Source organism: Larus michahellis, chromosome 8, assembly GCF_964199755.1.
Source record: "Larus michahellis chromosome 8, bLarMic1.1, whole genome shotgun sequence".
Lineage (NCBI taxonomy): Eukaryota > Metazoa > Chordata > Aves > Charadriiformes > Laridae > Larus > Larus michahellis.
This window is the reverse complement of record NC_133903.1, coordinates 57,404,080-57,421,505: the sequence shown is the minus strand read 5'-3', so window position 1 is coordinate 57,421,505 and position 17,426 is coordinate 57,404,080. Positions and strand designations below refer to the sequence as shown.

Here is a 17,426-nt window from a genome sequence, read left to right as displayed (position 1 = left end):
AAGCAGGGAAGGTCTCTAGGTAAAAACTGTTAGCAATCCTGGCTTGGGCCAGAGCGGAAGAACTGAAATTCCATCTCAGCACTCAGGACTTATAAGGGATGCCTTGTAAAAGCAGAAGAGATGGCAGTTAAAAGCAGAAAGCTGTTTGTTCAAAGCAGTGCACAGCTGTGCTGGTGAGAGGAAAGCCCAGCCAGCCCCAGTTCGAAGGGTGTGCCTTTTGCATTACAGGGGTAGCAGGACGAAGGATCATGTGTTGTCTTTAGCAAAAGGAGGCATTTTCATCTAAAACTCCAAGACAGGTAGGTATGTCAGCACCCCTCACTGAAATATGCACACCCTGAGACTATTTTCCTTGCTAGAAAAGCAAGAACAGATTTTCTCTGCGTACACCAAGGAGTCGGTGCTTCCACTCGGGCATCACCAAAGAAACTGATGAGTGCACAGTCCTGTGCTAGATTTTTGCTCTTAAAAGGGATCCAGAGATACTTTTATGTGTAACAAATGGGCCAAACAAACCAAGAAACAGATTATGGGAAAACAGTTAAAGCAAAAAAGACAAAACAAACAAAGAAAAGGAAAAGAAGTAATGCAAGAAAGTGAGAAGGTGTTGTTTGAAAGCACAGTGCTATGCTGAAAGTAAACCGAGAATTCTCAAATGGAAAATTAAAAAAAAAACGAAACAGATTAAACAAGTATTTGTATCCATCCTTCCAGGACAGTAGAAGAAAGTATTTGCCTGTGTGGGAAATGCAATCAACAAGGACAGAAATGAATGACTGAAGTGATCAGCATCTCATCGTTTCAGTTATTAAAAAATTAGAGTTTTCATAATGACAAGTTATCAGGACCGAGCACATCCTGCACTGAGGAAAAATAGTGAGACTGGGAGACAGACACTGAAGAAGCCTCAGTCGACATTAGCAAAAGCTGACCTCATTCAGGACATACCCCTGAAGACGAGAACCCACCAGGAAATCAGAGACCAGACATGTCACTGCCAGCCGTGGGGGAGCACTCCACGCTGCGATAAGGGGATCAAGAGGTGCAACATCTGCCGCAGTGAAGCGCCGCCTGGTCAGGAGCAGCTGAGGGCTGCGGGGACCCGCTCCCGCCGATGCCGGGGCTCCCCGTGGCCACCACTGCCCCGGCAGGCCAGGGCCGCAGAGCCCAGAGCTCAGGGATTTTCGGGGAGCGCCTGCTGCCCGCCTCGGCTCCGCAGCGACACTGAGCGCGGGGACGGCTCTGCCCGCAGGAGCATCCCTCGGGGTCAGCCCGTGCCGCAGGACGGCATCACGCACAGAGCGGGTCCAGAACACCCTGGTTGTGCCCTCCCTTCTCAGATCTGCCCCAGTCCTGAATTCCTTCTGAATTGCTCAGAACTGGTTACTGCAAAGCTTTGCAGTCAAATCACTTGATAATGAATTGTAATTAGTTCAAAATGTCTTAGAAGAGAACTTAATTGTGCTTAAGAGTTTGACTGCCCTAATGTCTCCTGCTAATTAATGGAACTGTTTGAATAAGTGATTTTTATGGACTGTTTCACTTTGCATTGACTGAGAACATTTTATGGAGCTTAGCATTGTTGTATAAAAAGTGGGGAACAGACATTTCTTGTCAACAAAATTTTACTTGTTTATATGAAGATGAAAAATTAAATTTTTCATATTTATTTTTTGAGAATAATTTCATAGAATCATAAAATTTTCTAGGTTGGAAGGGACCCTTCACATCATCAAGTCCAACCAGCACTGGCCAAACCCCCACTACCCCGTGTCCCTCAGCACCACGTCTGCCCGGCTTTAAATCCCTCCAGGGATGCGACTCCACCACTGCCCTGGGCAGCCTGGGCCAAGGCTTGACAACCCTTTCCGTGAAGAAATGTCTCCCAATATCCATCCTAAACCTCCCCTGGCACAACTTGAGGCCGTTTCCTCTTGTCCCATGGCCTGTTCCTTGGGAGAAGAGCCCGACCCCCCCTGGCTGCCCCCTCCTTTCAGGGAGCTGTAGAGAGCCCCCATACAGTCATTATACACAGATGAAAATAACACATCAGCAATATCCTTCTAAACATCATACATTTATCACATCCACACAGAAACACCATATCTGCACATTGAAATAAAGTAATTGAGTATGTACTTGGCAATAGTTTACAGCAGCCATTTTTACGTGCTTGTAGCAGTTTTAACATGAGCAGATGGATGCACTCATACATTGGAGTAGATGAATAAAGCAAAGTGTGCTAAAATTTGCAGTCAGATATAAAGCAGAATTTGTGCCAATATTGCTAATCTAGGACACATAAATCCCAGAAGACTGGCTTGAAGTGATATGGTTTGTAAGACTGCATTTTTCAGACTAAAATAAAGAAATGTGGAGTTTCTTTTGCATTAGTGATCTGATTTTCTTCTTCAGTCTGCAATGATATTTTTTCCTTTGCAACCACAAACAGATTTATTCTTTCATTTTAAATTGCGGCTTCAAGAGCAGGTACTCATTTTTGAAAATACCCTTTTGAACCCAAAGTTCTTGCGAACTGAGAGAGAATTCAAAACACTGTCATCATATACACGCCTGGCTCTCAAATTTGTCACTATGGGCCACTGCCAGAGACAAGACACTTGAGTTTGTTGGGCTTCAGCTTGTCCCCCCGTGACTGGTGTTATATATATCCACACACTCTGTCCCTGTTATGCTTCAAATCCCAAGAAACCTCACATTTATAAAGGATAAATACTACATTTGGAGTCCCTCCCTTCATAGATCTCCTTTGTAGAGCCGCCACTGTAGGTACACTTGGAGCAAGACACCAGAACTTTCCCGTGTGCGAGCCATGCTGTTCTCTTGGACGTGCCAACACCACTCTCCAGGGAATTCCTGCTGCCTCATATTTTTTCATAATTTCATACCAGAACCCTGAGCTGGGCATAGTCTCACAATCAGTTTACTTCTTTGCTCAGCAAAGGCAAAAATCCATCTCCTTTTTTCAAAAGAGTGAGTGTCTTTCACAAGGAATCTTTCACTGCAGCTATCAGTGTCACTAAGAAATGAAAACTTACAGCAAGAGGAAGGAAAATGTTATTTATTCTATCACCGTAACTCTATAGGACCGGTCACTTGAGATATAAACAAAATGAATATTTCTGTGATTTTTCTAAGAATAAGTAGTTAAGCTAGTGGCAGATGAAGAGGTGTATGTCTGACGCTGAAGAAAACCTATTTTGCAACTCACTCCATCCTACTTTTAAAGAATTCTTTCTGTAGCAGCTTTCTTGTCTCAAGGCTTGGATATATGAAGGAGCTATTTCCAAGCAAACTACCACGGCTAAAAAGTGCAACAGCTGTTCAGCACTAACTTTCTTTGCTCAGTTGCTCTTCTTTAAATATGCCCGTAGGTAATTTTGGTTAGCCCCCTTCCAAAGCCCAAGTTAGTGCCGAATGGCTAGTCTGAGTGACTTCTGACGTAGACATGACACCTAAATATTCTGCTCAGTAGAGAAGATGTTTCCTGCCTCTAACAAAGACTGAACATTGGTGGGCCAGATGCAAGAAAACACCGGGTTTTAGCAGTTGCATCCTTCAATGACAACTACAGGTCAGCAAATGTGACTCATAGTGGTTAGTATAAAAACTCTGAGGTTTTTTTCAATCCGGTTTCATTTCCAGAGGGAAATGTGGATAACTGACTCACATAGACTCTCTCCTACTTCTTTGCCAGTGGCACTGCCAGCTGACTCCTGGCTGGGATTTACCTGCCACACCTCCGCGAGTGTCAGCTTTGGGCACTCAGCCTAAACTGGATGAGTTTATGCCTGCCCATCATGAGCACGGCCTCATCCAGGGTTCCTCCCTTTTCACACAGGCACCTAAAACAAACGGGAGGGGTTGCCTTCTGAAGGCTTTCACATTTCTGCATCAACCTTCAGGGACTAGAGACTAGTTTAAATCAGGCACTTCATTCTTAAAGGGGCAAAAGTAGGTAAAATGAATCAATTAATGTTTTGGATTCAAAAAATTATACTGGGGAAATATACTAGATAGTGTAAATTGTAAAAAGGCTGGCTATCCCACAGGACTAATGTGTGCAAATAGCATATAAATATTTTGTAAATTTCAGATAAGGTATCTGTCAGTGAAATTATTATAAGCATGAAGCTGGCTACTGTCTGTTAAGTCCTTCAACTAAAATGTATTAAAGCCTCCAGTGGACGTGAAGGCATCGTGCCCCAGTTCCCCAGTCCAAGTGATGCAAGCAGACCTTCTGCCAAGGCCCATCAGCGCTAATGAGGTACCGCACAGGCACAAGAGTCTGCAAGTACAGGCGAGACCGCAGACCATCGCTGCTGCTTTCAGGCCTCATACCCGCTGTATCTTTAGGATAAAGAAAGAAACTTACCTGTTCAAATCACGATGTATGATCGGTTGTGTGAGATTGTGGAGGTACTCCATGCCTTTGGCAACATCTACAGCAATGATTAATTTAGACTGCAGGTCAAGAGTTCTACAGTGTGAAAAAAAATATAATATTACTCAAGGTTAATAAACAGACAATAATTATCTGGAAATTACTTTTATCTGTGAATCACAGAACCTTTAAAATTGTTTTAATGTTATATAATCTATGTAATGTAAAACGTATATATGTATATAATGTAAAATAATGACTTAATAAATACTTTGTGAATACTTATTAATTTCCCTTGTACGCCCAATAATCTGAATCAAAGCTAAAATTTTTCTAGTGTGTTCTGTTCTCTATTGTTCTTTACTGAAACGAATAACATTTACATCAGCATAGGTTTACTAGTCTTCCGAATTCTGTACCACAAGCCCCAGCAGAGAACAGGCAGAATACCTCTTCTGTTCATGAAGCAGGGAGAAGAGTGAGCCTCCAGAAATATACTGAGTGACTATCGCAAACTGACTGGGGTCATCTAAGCAAGCTCCCACAAACTGGATGACACACGGATGATTCAGTCGGCAGAGAATGGAAACTTCGCGGCAGAACATGTCCACGTCAGATTTGGAGCAGTAGGTATTGGCACGATAGCTTAGAATTTACACAAGAGAAAACAATAAAGCAAAAATATAACAACATATGGGGTTTTTTAATACTTCAAACTAGGTCATTAGCCAAACAAGATGGAAAAGTTTGGTAAACTTACCGTTTGATTGCGACAATTTTATTTCTGCATCGTCCCTTATATACTTTTCCAAAAGACCCTAAAATGATTCAAAATAAATAAGCACAAAGATATTTATTATGATCGTCAGACATTTAAAATGGATGCATTCTTATTTCTGGTACCTGAGCCGATAATCTCATGGAACTCTATCTCAGAGAGCTGAAGATGGAAATGTGATGGCAAACCAGCACGGAGGAGAAGGACATCTGCCTTTTCTGCAAAAGAAAACACTCACCCTATTTGTAAAATGCAGGGCCATGGAGAAGGACAGAATATAAGCTTTTCGCTTCACAAGACTATTGCACAGTAAAAGCTGATTTTCCTCCTGTAAACTGGCTGGCTGGTAATCCCGTTCCCTTTCCTTTCAGTAACCGCAGTAAACCCCAGTAACAGACAAATACTGGCGACACCACAGTTGCCTGCGGCATCCCTGGCTTTGAAATCTTATCACTGATGAGCACTGTCCCATAAGCATATTCTGCCTGCATCATGTGGTGGCTGCATAAAATCCTTTATACGGAGAATTAGTTCCCTTTTTCCTGTACAGCTAGTGCTCACTACTAACGCAGGGGATGTTATTCCAGATCTGACTGACTCTTTACTGACACGTGGAATCTAAATTTCGCAACTTAACTTAATTTAGTTAGCAAACATCTCTACCTTGTTGGTCTTTTTGGTTTATTACTATAACGTTTATCAGAATATTTCTAAACGGAACGTTTCAATGCTTCTATGTAAAGGGTGTAAGGATTTGATTATATCCAGAGTGAATATTCGAAGCGGAAAATTGACAGCACCACAAAAAATGAAATATTTTAAAGTAAAAATATTGCTCTGAATGTTTTATCTATATGTGTTTCAGGTTAACATAAATTATTTTTGGACAGAATGTTTCTTGTAAAGAGAATCCAGGCATTTTACAGTGGAATTCAATACGATATTTTTGGCATTCATCGATACGTGCATATTTTGTTAGTACTAATTCACAATCACATCCTTTTTTCCAAAGACATAAAAACAAATACACTTTGTAAAGTAAATGAAAATAAGATAAATACAGGAATTATCATGATGCTGATCAACAAAGCTAAATATATTGTTTGCTAAAATTATCCTAGGGAAATAGCTGTTGCTTATGCACATCATTACACTTCTGAACAATGAAAATTCCAGGAATCATGAATCTGGCATCGTATGTTTAGGCTGACAAATGCCTTGGGTAAAAAGACCATAAAAGTTCAAGTTTCTCCTCGCCATTGCAAGTACCTTTAGTCATGCTTTTAATCTTTCCTAGAGGGGACGGAACAGACACGTAGGAACCATCTGAAATAGAAGAAAAGAACGAATCGTGTGGAATTCAAAGACACTCAGTATAAGCCCGATAAAGTAATGTAAGTACTGATGAATTAATGAGGCAATAATTGTTTAAATAATGAATAATAAAGGGATGAAAATACACATAAGCACACAAACACATACGATTGTGACTTTATATTGCTGTGTTCTTGAAAGTAATTTGTCTATAGCTTCATTAATGCTGTAGAACCATACTGACTTTCACTGGTTTTAAAGGCAGCCAACGTAGCCTCCTCTATCAGCAAGATTTTGTAAAGGAACTCCGATCAGATTCACAAACTCCGGCGATTGGGCTGCAAGCGTATTACACTGCCTGGTTCACTGACGAGATTTTCCAAAAGACCTCAGCTTTCTCCCTGGACCAAAAATTGCATGTTTTGTTTTTCTGCATAAGCGGCAGCTGAGTTCTTTTAACAATCAGCATTACAAAATCTGTCCGGGTGTGTTAATTGCTTGCCAAAATAAATGTCTGATACACGCAAAACTTAGTCCCCTAAAGACTGACACACCCTTGAATTTACACCCCTAAACGCGGAACAGGTCAACCTATGTAGGAGACAGATTGATCCTGCGGCTGACCGCAGGGCTCCTCCTGGTTCCACGGCAGGAGGAGTCAATGGCCTGGAGAAGCCACCAGGAATCACACATTCACCCTCTCTGTAGGCAGCCTTCTCAACACACCGCACAACGTTCTGTTTATCTAGCTGCTTGCATTAACATCCTTCTTGGCATTTGTCTTTTAGTTGCCAATACAAATGAGTACTTTTGTAGCAAAAAGGATAATTAATTTTTCCCAAGGAGGAATTAGATATCCAAAGATATTAAAAAATGTGAAGGAGACCGAGTATAGAAATATACCAAATGTCAGTAATCAAAGAAACATCAGAGCTAAAAACCACAAAGAGAATCGCTAAGCAAGGCATTAAGGATGTAAAAAGGTACGAGTGATGATTACTGGGGAGTGATCTTCATCTCACAGCTTTTAGCTTTTTTTTGGGGGGAGCAATACAATGCGACAACTCTATTTGAAGATAAAGGAAGAATTTTGACGTAAATAGAAGGTATCTGGAAAATGGGGATTCTCATGACGCTAACTTTCTTTGTGCCAGACAGAACTGATCTGAAGCTCCCTGACACCTGTGGAACATTCCCAGAGACTTCAGCAGTCTGGATCAGACCCTTCAGTTAGAGAACAAAGGGATTTGTCAGACCATACCTCCTCCAGGTTGTGAGTATTCGTTACAGGGTGATTCATCTTGAGGTCTCTTATAATGCTTCAGAAGGGTCACAATGGCATCGTGACCTAAGGAAGAAAGAGGAAATACATGGATTTGCAGGTAAACACAATATTCTTTTTTTTGTTTTAAATTGATTTATACAAAATCAGGGGATTTTATAAAAAATGTACAATGTACCTATAAAACATGTAAACAAAGATACAGTGGCACTAATCTGAAACATACTATGATTCTTAACTGCAGAACTAAAGGGAAATACCTGCCAACAAAACAAGCATGTTATTTTCATGAGTCCTCCTAATGCTAAAATGTGATATATGGCAATAGAAAACCCTGCTACAGAACTCTACACCGGAAGCTGACAATAGTCTTCAATAGGCCTTACAAGGACAACCAGAGCCTGAAAATATGTCAGTCCTGGTGTCCTAAACTGGACAATATTTGTGCACTCTGTGGCTGTAGGCAGTTGCTCTACTCTTCATCCTCCTGTGCAAGGAACCAGGAGAGAGCAGTGTCTGCGCAGCACGATTGTGCTCTCGGATGCTTGATGCACGAAGTTCTGCCTGGCAACATTCCAATTTCTTTTCTAAACCTTTCAAATATGAGTTTTCTGCCAGTAATTTTATACAGAGTAATTTGCCAATATCAGGTTTTCGAAAGGCCTTTGAAGCCCTATATTTTTCACTACTACCCTATTGAGTACAAACTTTCTGGCTTATATAATAAGCCAGGGAAAGACCAGCAAGCCGACAAGTTACAGAAAGGTCATTTTCTAGATCTTCTAGGGTCCTGCAAAAACTTACAACTCCAACTCTTAAGGGTGCTAGAGGAAAGAGATGAGGCAGAGGCTCTTCTGCTGACTCTCCCCCTGCTGTCAGAAGCTGCCTTCTAGAGGAGAGACGCCCTGCTGCCTCCCCGGGCTGCCAGGGCACGCGCTCACACCAGAGAGCGTCAGCGTAACGGAACCATCCTCTGAAGCACAGGAATTAAACCAAGGGCAGGCTTTTACAGATAGCAGCTTTCTGGACATCCAAACTCAGAGGATGGTTGAAGTGTTATCCCTTCCCGTAACATAAGTGCTAAGGCAAAGAAGATGGTCGCTTCTTCACCAAAGCAATGAAGAGACTGCTAAATACCCTTCGACGGTCCTGGGGGTGGTGAGGCAACACCAGGAAGAATAAACGGAAGGGTATCCCACATAAACATATGTCTGTCAAACACTGACAGAATCCATAAGTGGATGTGAACATCTAAAACACTTTCAGGAAGAAATAAAGCTTTTTATTTGGGTGGAGTCAAAAACAGGACAGAAACCTGACACGTTGCTGTCCATATAGGACATGGAAAATGCCTTGCTTTCATCCATATTTGCAAGAATTTAAGATTACCGTGTGTGATCCCCTGCTCCTTGTAATGCCTCCTTCAGTAATAAAATTAAAACTCCTCATGCACATACCAGAGGGAGAAATAGGCTTTTCTGAACAGGCGGTATATTTCCTATTTTAGCAGCACATAAATACTCCTGTTGTTGAGTTTGTGTTGAATTAAACTGATGTTTAACAGAGTATCTGAGAAGATAAGAGAAGGACTGCTTTTTACAACCCTTTGTGCCAGGAACCGGGAAGCAGATGGTGGGAGCTCTTAGTCTACAGGGACAGAGGGTTTATTTTGTACTTTCCTCTCCTTCCTGTACTGCTCTTATGGATTTTGGAGCAGAAACTAGAAAATTGAAATACCTTTCTCATAAGCCCACATCAAACAGGTCTGCTCATCCTTTTCTCCACTGGACCTGCTGGGATCACAAGCTACCAGATTCATATCAGCTCCGTTATCCAGTAGAAACTGTACAAGTCGAATATGACCGTGGTAGCAAGCACAGTGTAATCCTAGAACATCAGAGAAGCACGCTAAGCACAACCGTCAGAACATCATGACAGGACTTGCAGCAACAACTATAAAGCACAAATTGATTTCCTCAATAAAGGAATATATTATCAAAAAAATACCTGAGGCAATAGGTGAAAATAAAATATTAACGCTGCAAGAACCAATCTATTGCCTGCTACACAACATGTCAGCATTTACTCTACCACCTGTAAATCACATTTAATAACTTTATATGTGAGGAAAAGCAAGCAGAAACGAAGGTGATTTTTTCATCCCCTGCAGGAGGGACATGGAGGTGTGCAGCCATCAGACGCTCTATCCTGCATGCCCAGTCCCCAGCGGAATAATACATGGGCCCAATTCTTAAAACTGTTCAGAAGCCTAACTATGGGAGAATCAGTTTCCATCGGGTTTTGTTACTCATATACAAGCTAACGAGCCTGACACATCGCCACTGAACTCTTATCACTTCTCTGCCTGCCTGCAAACATACTTCAAAAAAGTTGAGATCTGCCTGAAAGGTAATGGGATGCTGATCATCAAATTATCATGAGAATTGCCCCAGAAATCCTGATTGTGTATATGGCTTCCAAAAGTTTTGGTGCTGGTATATGCGCTCATCCACAATAAGGATGACGATGTTACCTGTATGTCCATCCCTTCCCTGGTGATTGATGCTTACAACATTCTGGTCAAGAAGAAATTTTACAAGTTCTATGTTCTTTCCATAGGTGCAAGCACTGCAAAAACAAAGGGCAAAGTCAATGCTTCCGTCCATAAAAGGACAAATACTTTGGGTAGCCAAAAATGTAAAAAGAATTACACAGAGATAAAAAAGTAGTAATAGAAGAAAGGATATTTAGAAATGTGCAAATGCATGATTAATCTGCCGAAGCACATTAATTTCTGTCATTTCAGAAACATTATAATTATTCTTGTATAAATTAATTTTACAGTTATGCAAAAGAATACAGCCAGTTTTGCAAAGTGCCTCTTAAATAACACTTTATAAACTTATAGCATCGTGACCAAACTGTGTTCTTCCACCTCATTTCTAATGAAGAATATCTAGACTCCAGCAAGTTTCTAGGCAGAACAGGCCCTAACTCGGCTTCCAAACTGGACAGAAAGAGAAACCGTTATTCACACGGATGTGTATAAACCTTTCCTACCTTTCCCTCTCTCACCTGCTCTCTCTCCCCCCCCTCACTATCTGTTTCTACACCTTACTTCATGTCCTCTCCTCTATCTCCAGATACAAACTTCCCACCCGCCCCGAGCTCACCGCGTGCTTTGTTCCTCATCCGGCTGCTGGGGAGCCATCGGTTATTTCGGGTGATGTACTGCCTGCACGTATAAGTGGAATTCTATTGATAACAGCGTTTTAAACAGCTCACCTGTGGAAAGCGGTTTCACTGAATATATTTTCTTTAGTGAGACTTTCCGTTCCCGAGAGCTGAATTATTTCCTTGACAACTTCAAGCTTTCCATTGTAACACGCGCTGAAGATGAAGTCAGCAAAGAGTCGTTAACAACACCAGCTTTCTCACTAGGCCCAACCCACGTGAACCAGCTTCTCTGCAGGACTCACAGGTGTAAAGGTGTGTCTCCGTAGATATTCACCACGTGGGGCTGAACTTCGAAGCTGCTCTGCAGTAAGAACTTTACAATTTCATGGTGTCCAAATCGGCAGCAGAAGTGCAGAGGAACGTGGTCTTCGTTGTCCTGAGCATTGACTGCCATGTGACCCAGGAAGAGACCAGAGAAAGTATTTTATACTTAACATAGCTTGGTTTGGATAGTTAGCAACACTTTGTGTTGTGCATATATGTTATAAAATTTCCTGCTGAAATATTTATGGTCCTATTTCTTTAAAATAGAAATTTCTGTGAGCTTCCATATATCACAACTACATTACTCAGCGTCATCTGTAGTATACTCTGAAGATGATTTTTTGGACTTAGGGTGTAATTGCTTTCTTCCAGTAGCAGATGTACTGAATGTTTCGATGTAGCTTGCAATGAAGGAATCACGAGTTATAAACGACCCTTAGAAGTAACAAGTGCTGTCAGTATACTAGAATGCGAAGCAAGAGTAAGACATGTAGTTGCTGTATGTAAGAAAGCAATCCACTGGATTATTCCAAATGCATGGAACAACAGTTATTAATTACAAAGACTAGGAAGAGACATACTTCATTGCTGCTCTTAGGAAAGGAAAATCCAGTTGGTTTTAAGGTTTATGTTAGCTTCCTTGAGTAGCAGAATCAAGGATTCTTGATAGAGTTATACAATGACAAAGAAGAAATTTAAACAAAATAAAGGAGACACAATAAGGATACGTTTTTCATCGTAATATAAATACATAAAGGGCAAGAAAGGAAGAGGAGAATTCACTCCAACTTCTGGATTACCAATGTTTTCATTTTGCTGAACGTCTCTCTTCACCTGCGAGGATGGTTATGTATGCACTTCACATAGTCAAGAGGATGGGAGTATTCTCTGACATAACATGAAACTATATAAAAGAATGGGCAAAATTAAGAGACGTTGCTGGGCAGGAATGGTATTACCTCTGCTGGTTCCACATAATTTCGCATGGGAAACAAACCATGTGGGATCCAAAGGTATTGTTCAGTTTAAGAGATTTGCCCTTCCAGTGTTTTATGTCACAAAATCATGCATTGTGTATGTTGCACACAACTTACATAAATATAACCAGTAAAAGTATTTTTTTCTAAATTTCTGAAGACCAATTTTTGTATTCTTCTACCTGCAAAACCTGTTGCTTTAATCAACACACAACAGCATAAGATTAGAAGCAAAAGAAAATGGAAACTAATTAATTTTAAATGCCTCTCAAATAAGCACATATGCACGAAGGATTTGAATTTGATGCGATTTCTTAAACTCCTGGCTAGCTTATATTCTCTGATATTTTGGGTGAGATAGTAGGGTGTTGCAGGATAGACACTATAAGCAAGCGATTAAAAAAAATTCGTTGGTTCAATTGGCTTTCAGTAAGACCAAGATTCATTCTTGAAGATTTGGGTCCCTGTTCAGCAAAGCACTTGGAAACCTGTCAGTAAGTGATCTGCTAGATCAAAATGTTGTTTCAGTTAGCGTGCAGAAGTACATTCACATTCCTGAAACCATCTAATTTTGACTGCTGTTGGTTTAGCATAGCAAACACTAATACTACACACTCCTTATCACGATCTTCTATTTGAAAATGATTCTGTAATAGAACAACATAAACCCCAAATTCTTGAGAGTAGCTATTATCAAGTGAACAGTGTGAGACTACGGCTGCATGTCCTAATAACATGATGGTGCCTGGAAGCTTCCTGGCACTCGGGCCAAGACCAGAGACCCGCTGGTATCTACCCATAGTAGCGAACCATGGGAAGGGCGGCTGCATGCAACCCGTCGGCTGGGGAGCGTCCCCGGAGATCCTTGGCCCACAGGCGGGAGCTGTCTGAGACTGCCAGCTACCCTGGAGCACACCCACGCCAGGGAGCCTTCTGCATGTTTCCAGGGTAGGCAATTGCATTCCAGCACCTGGGAACCTTCTGTGGCATGCCTGAAACCAGTACGGATACACCTCACACGGCTCGCCCCTTGTCTAGTGGGAAGTAAAGAAGAGATTGGGCAAGGCTCTAGGCGGAGTTCTCCATTGCTACACAGACATACAAATACTGTTTTGATTATCCAGAAAAGGTCTTTATTCAGTTTTAAATGAGAGCCTGTGTTTCTGTGATTCTTAGTGTATTTCTTTCTATGTTTAAAGATAGAACAGCCAGAACTGGTCAAAATCATAACCGATAGAACTGACAAATCCAGTCCGCCTATTGCAACATCGAGTTCTCAGTTGGGCCTAGCACCAGATCTTTGAGACACTTTATAAGAAATTATAATAGACTACTAAGGAATAATCGGTTCATTAGAGGTCCCCAAATTTGTACTATGCAGACTTTTAAGCACAACTTTGATAAACGTCTCTCAGGAACAATTCTCTCCTGTAGCTGGGCCTCTCTGGGACAAAGGGCAAACCAAACACATTCTGTTCTCAAGAACAGTGAAAATTAAAATAAATCCCTGTTTTAAAACCTTTCTGAAGTAATGCTGAATGCTCACAGAAATGGACAGTCCTTTAAAATGAACTGAACTTGCAATTTCACTGATGTCTAGTGACAGTTCCAAAGATGAATTCTGTTTCAGGCCAAACAAAAAGAAAAAAAAAGGAATTCCTGTAACTTCCATTAAGCCTGTGGCCTGCCAATTTCATTAACTGCTCCCACTAGCCTTCCTAGCAGTCCTATATTAAAAGAAGTAAAAAAAAGTAAGCGGTTTTATTTCTCTATTCTAAAATAATTCTTCACTTTATAGATTTATGTGACATGTTAGCCTTTATTTTTTTATTATGATGCGGTACCAGACACAGATTGATTCTGAAGTGCAATAAATAAGAGGGGAATAAATGTCAAAGTTTTATAATAATAAATGTCAGCATTTTAGAACCCACAGAATGGCCTGAAGGACAGCAGGGTCTCAGGGCCGTGGGCTTCTACAACACAACAAGGCGGAGAAAGAAGGAAACACGTATCTTCTCCTTTGCTTATGCAGTTGGAAATGACATCAAATACTTGCAAGCCATCTCCTTTGCCTCTGGAAGGATATCTAATTCCAACATGGGATGACGGTTTTAGTTTTAATTGATAGCTTTTTGATTTCTAAATGAAACACGACAGGTAAACTGGAATATTGTCTTAAAAAGAAGTTCAGAGTCAAGACAAAACAAAATCAGTCAAAAACACTTTAGAAGAGAGTTATGGCAAAAAAAGTACATCATACTGATTCAGGAATTACTAAAGAAGAGTTCTTCAAATTGAGATTGTAAAGTACTTTTACACTAAATTCAGGACAGATCGTGCAACTGTTATGGCAGTCAGAGACTAAAAATTCAGGTTGCCTTACAAGTAAAGAGTAAAAATGAACAAATGCTAAGTTCATGTCTGGAACAAAAAGGAGTACTGTAGAAATTATTCTTAGGACTGAGACATTATGTAGTAGAAAATAACAAGGGAAACAATTACAGTACGTAAAAGGATGAAAAAAATACAGTGCAAGCCTGTTTTACAAAAAAAAGGGAAATTGCCCAAGTCCCAGTGCGTGATAACTGTTTAATATTGAGAGAAGCATGACTGAATGTCCCTGGATTTTTAACACCAAACTCTGGTTTCAAATTTAAAATTGATTTTATTTAGCAGAGGTGACAGTTATTTTCAAAGACACTTGAAAAAGAGGACCCGCCACTCCAGGCAGCTCAGCAGTCCTGAAAGCAGACAAATTTTATTAAAGACTACCAGAATTATAAAAACAAAGGATATATTTTATATCACAGCACTTTGAAGAACAATAAAAAATGGCATGTAGCTTACGCGAAGCAAAGGAAATGTTTGTTTCCTGGCCAGCAACTAGTTCTCTAAGCTGGCAGGTATTCTGTTTCTTAGCTACCCCATCAGCCTATAAATCAGCTTTTTAAATATGACTTTTTTCTTTCATTTTGAAAGGAACATTTTTTGAAGTCATGCAAACATCTACATCAGAAGTTCTACTTCTACGTTCAGCATTTGGGAAGCAATTATTTCTAGGCCCTCCTTGATTTCAAAGAAATGGAACATAAAAAAAGAGTGGAACACACCGACAATTCTAAATTACCATTACTTCTTAAATTGCCCCACCTTTCATATGTCCATTCCTTTTGCTGCTGGAGTGTTGGGACACCAGCAGAAGTGTGGCCATACAATCAGCCCAGCTGATAACAACAACAGGCAAACCCCACAGCTCTTTAATTTCAATAATCAAGTTTGCCTTCCTCCATGTACGTGGCAGGTGAGACTGAGAAACAACCAACAATTAGACAACTTGGACTTTGGTTCAGAAGTCAGTGCTCCTGAGACCCAAACACGTACCCTTCTGATTCCTAAAGGGCAAATCAGTAATGCAAAAAAATCTCTATGAGCTTGGAAGGTGTGAAAAAAGAAAGAAGGAAATAGAAGTTCTTAAAAACAGAAACACGAAATTCCGTGCTAAATCAGTTTGTAAAAATCTCAAGAGAGTTAAGGCACTTTAAATGACAGAAGCTTGTAATGGCATGCTGATCTTCGAGATACATTAACGAGCGGAAAATTAATTTGGAGCTTAAAGGAAGCTGGTCAATGCCTCAAGAAATGTGCTTGAAAGACCTTATGTGATTTCTGAAAATACACAGAATTTACTTAGTCCTTTTCTACGGTGTTTATGTTAAAACAAAGTATGAGATTAGCATCTGGACTCTACTTGTAACATATTGGATTTATATACAGGCATGTGTAAATAAATGAACATTTGTGATGATACATACAGGGGCAGTACGCTGCTTTTATATGTTTTTCTTATATATTCTGGTTGGGCTGAAGAACTTTGGCTATTGTTAGCCTGCGAATGTAGCTATATTTCAGCAGTATTCTGACCTTTGCAGTCTGATCCAGTGGTCACTGCTTGTCTTCAGTTGCCATGGCCCCAGCGCTGATCAAGGAGTCAGGCAGGTTATGTTAAAAGAAACAGTTCAAGTTTATGACACCAATTACTGGCCTGCCCAGAATACTGCCAAAATTTCTTCAGGTTATCTCACCAATTACTTTCATTTCTAGGCATTTAAGAGTTGTTCCTCTGCTGCTATATTTATACCACGTTTCAAAGTGTGCCACTTTGTGAGGCAAAGACTTCCCGCTTCCAGTCTCCTTTTTCTTTTTCCAATACTGAAGATTCTGATTGTAAAGAAAAGGATCTGAAGCAATGTCCCAGATTCTTTTCCTTTTGGAATAAACTATCTAGCTGTTAGTGAACCTCCCACTGCCTTGTTATGGCGAGTGAATGTCTCTTCTTTTCCCCCTCTTTATTATAATTATATTGGTTCAGGGCACACAAATTGAGACTGAAACATCAAGAGCTCACTATTGAAAAAAGCACTTACAAATCTGAGGCATGCTGTTTCCCTCCACGCTTTCTTTACTATGTGAGTAGGATGTGTGTACTGTAGGCAAGACTCACAGAGAATATGGTACATTTATACTGTTAAAATCAAGCAAAGAAGAGGAAACTGAGGAGAAACGCAGTCTTAACGCCACCAGCAGAGTAGGAATGAGGCTGCTGTTGGCACTACTGGGCATGCTGAGCAAGGAAGAAGCCTCATGGGCTCTTGCCCTCTGTAACAATTGCCAAGGAATGCCAGTGCCTTACAGAGGCAGCACCGAAGGCTTGAGAACAACAGAGCTTGTGCGGAATGACCGCTCGACTGTCCTCTGCCGGGGCATTGACCAGGTAGGTTAGGAAGGAGCTGGGCCCGGCAGTGTAACATGCTTTTCAAGTGCGGCTACGCAGCACCCCTTCTGACCTTCCCCTGTCGTGCTCCATCGGTTGCAATTCCGGAGCAGCTGTGTGCATAGCCTGGAACCAGACATCGTACAGGCACTACATCGAGAAGCAGCAACTGAAGAATGTTGATATCTTCTTGTTCTTTCTATAACATGCAGGATTCTTGCAGCAAATGCTTTTTTTTTAATATTTGCTTGTTTCTTGTTTTTCTAGTTACACTTTTTCAAGTCAAATTATGATATCCCTAGGCAGAACCCCAAGCCCATTGAAATGAATGGAAGTTTTGCCATAGGCGCCAAGTGGACCAAGAATTTACTTGTGTATTGTAGCTATAAGTTATC

General features: G+C 40.8%; 1 protein-coding gene across 3 annotated transcripts in view; it reads right to left on the bottom strand.

Annotated features, from left to right (window-relative positions):
* The window catches only part of TNNI3K (TNNI3 interacting kinase), an 84,398-nt gene that overhangs the window by 42,797 nt on the left and 24,175 nt on the right, over positions 1-17,426 (bottom strand). For all 3 annotated transcript variants that reach the window (XM_074599209.1, XM_074599210.1, XM_074599211.1), the window contains exons 8-17: positions 11,259-11,403; positions 11,065-11,169; positions 10,313-10,407; positions 9,517-9,666; positions 7,759-7,845; positions 6,453-6,509; positions 5,309-5,401; positions 5,166-5,223; positions 4,856-5,050; positions 4,397-4,501 (exon numbers count right to left, since the gene is read on the bottom strand). In XM_074599209.1, the coding sequence (XP_074455310.1) occupies positions 4,397-4,501; positions 4,856-5,050; positions 5,166-5,223; positions 5,309-5,401; positions 6,453-6,509; positions 7,759-7,845; positions 9,517-9,666; positions 10,313-10,407; positions 11,065-11,169; positions 11,259-11,403 (1,090 nt within the window). The remainder of the gene's footprint in view (positions 1-4,396; positions 4,502-4,855; positions 5,051-5,165; positions 5,224-5,308; positions 5,402-6,452; positions 6,510-7,758; positions 7,846-9,516; positions 9,667-10,312; positions 10,408-11,064; positions 11,170-11,258; positions 11,404-17,426) is intronic.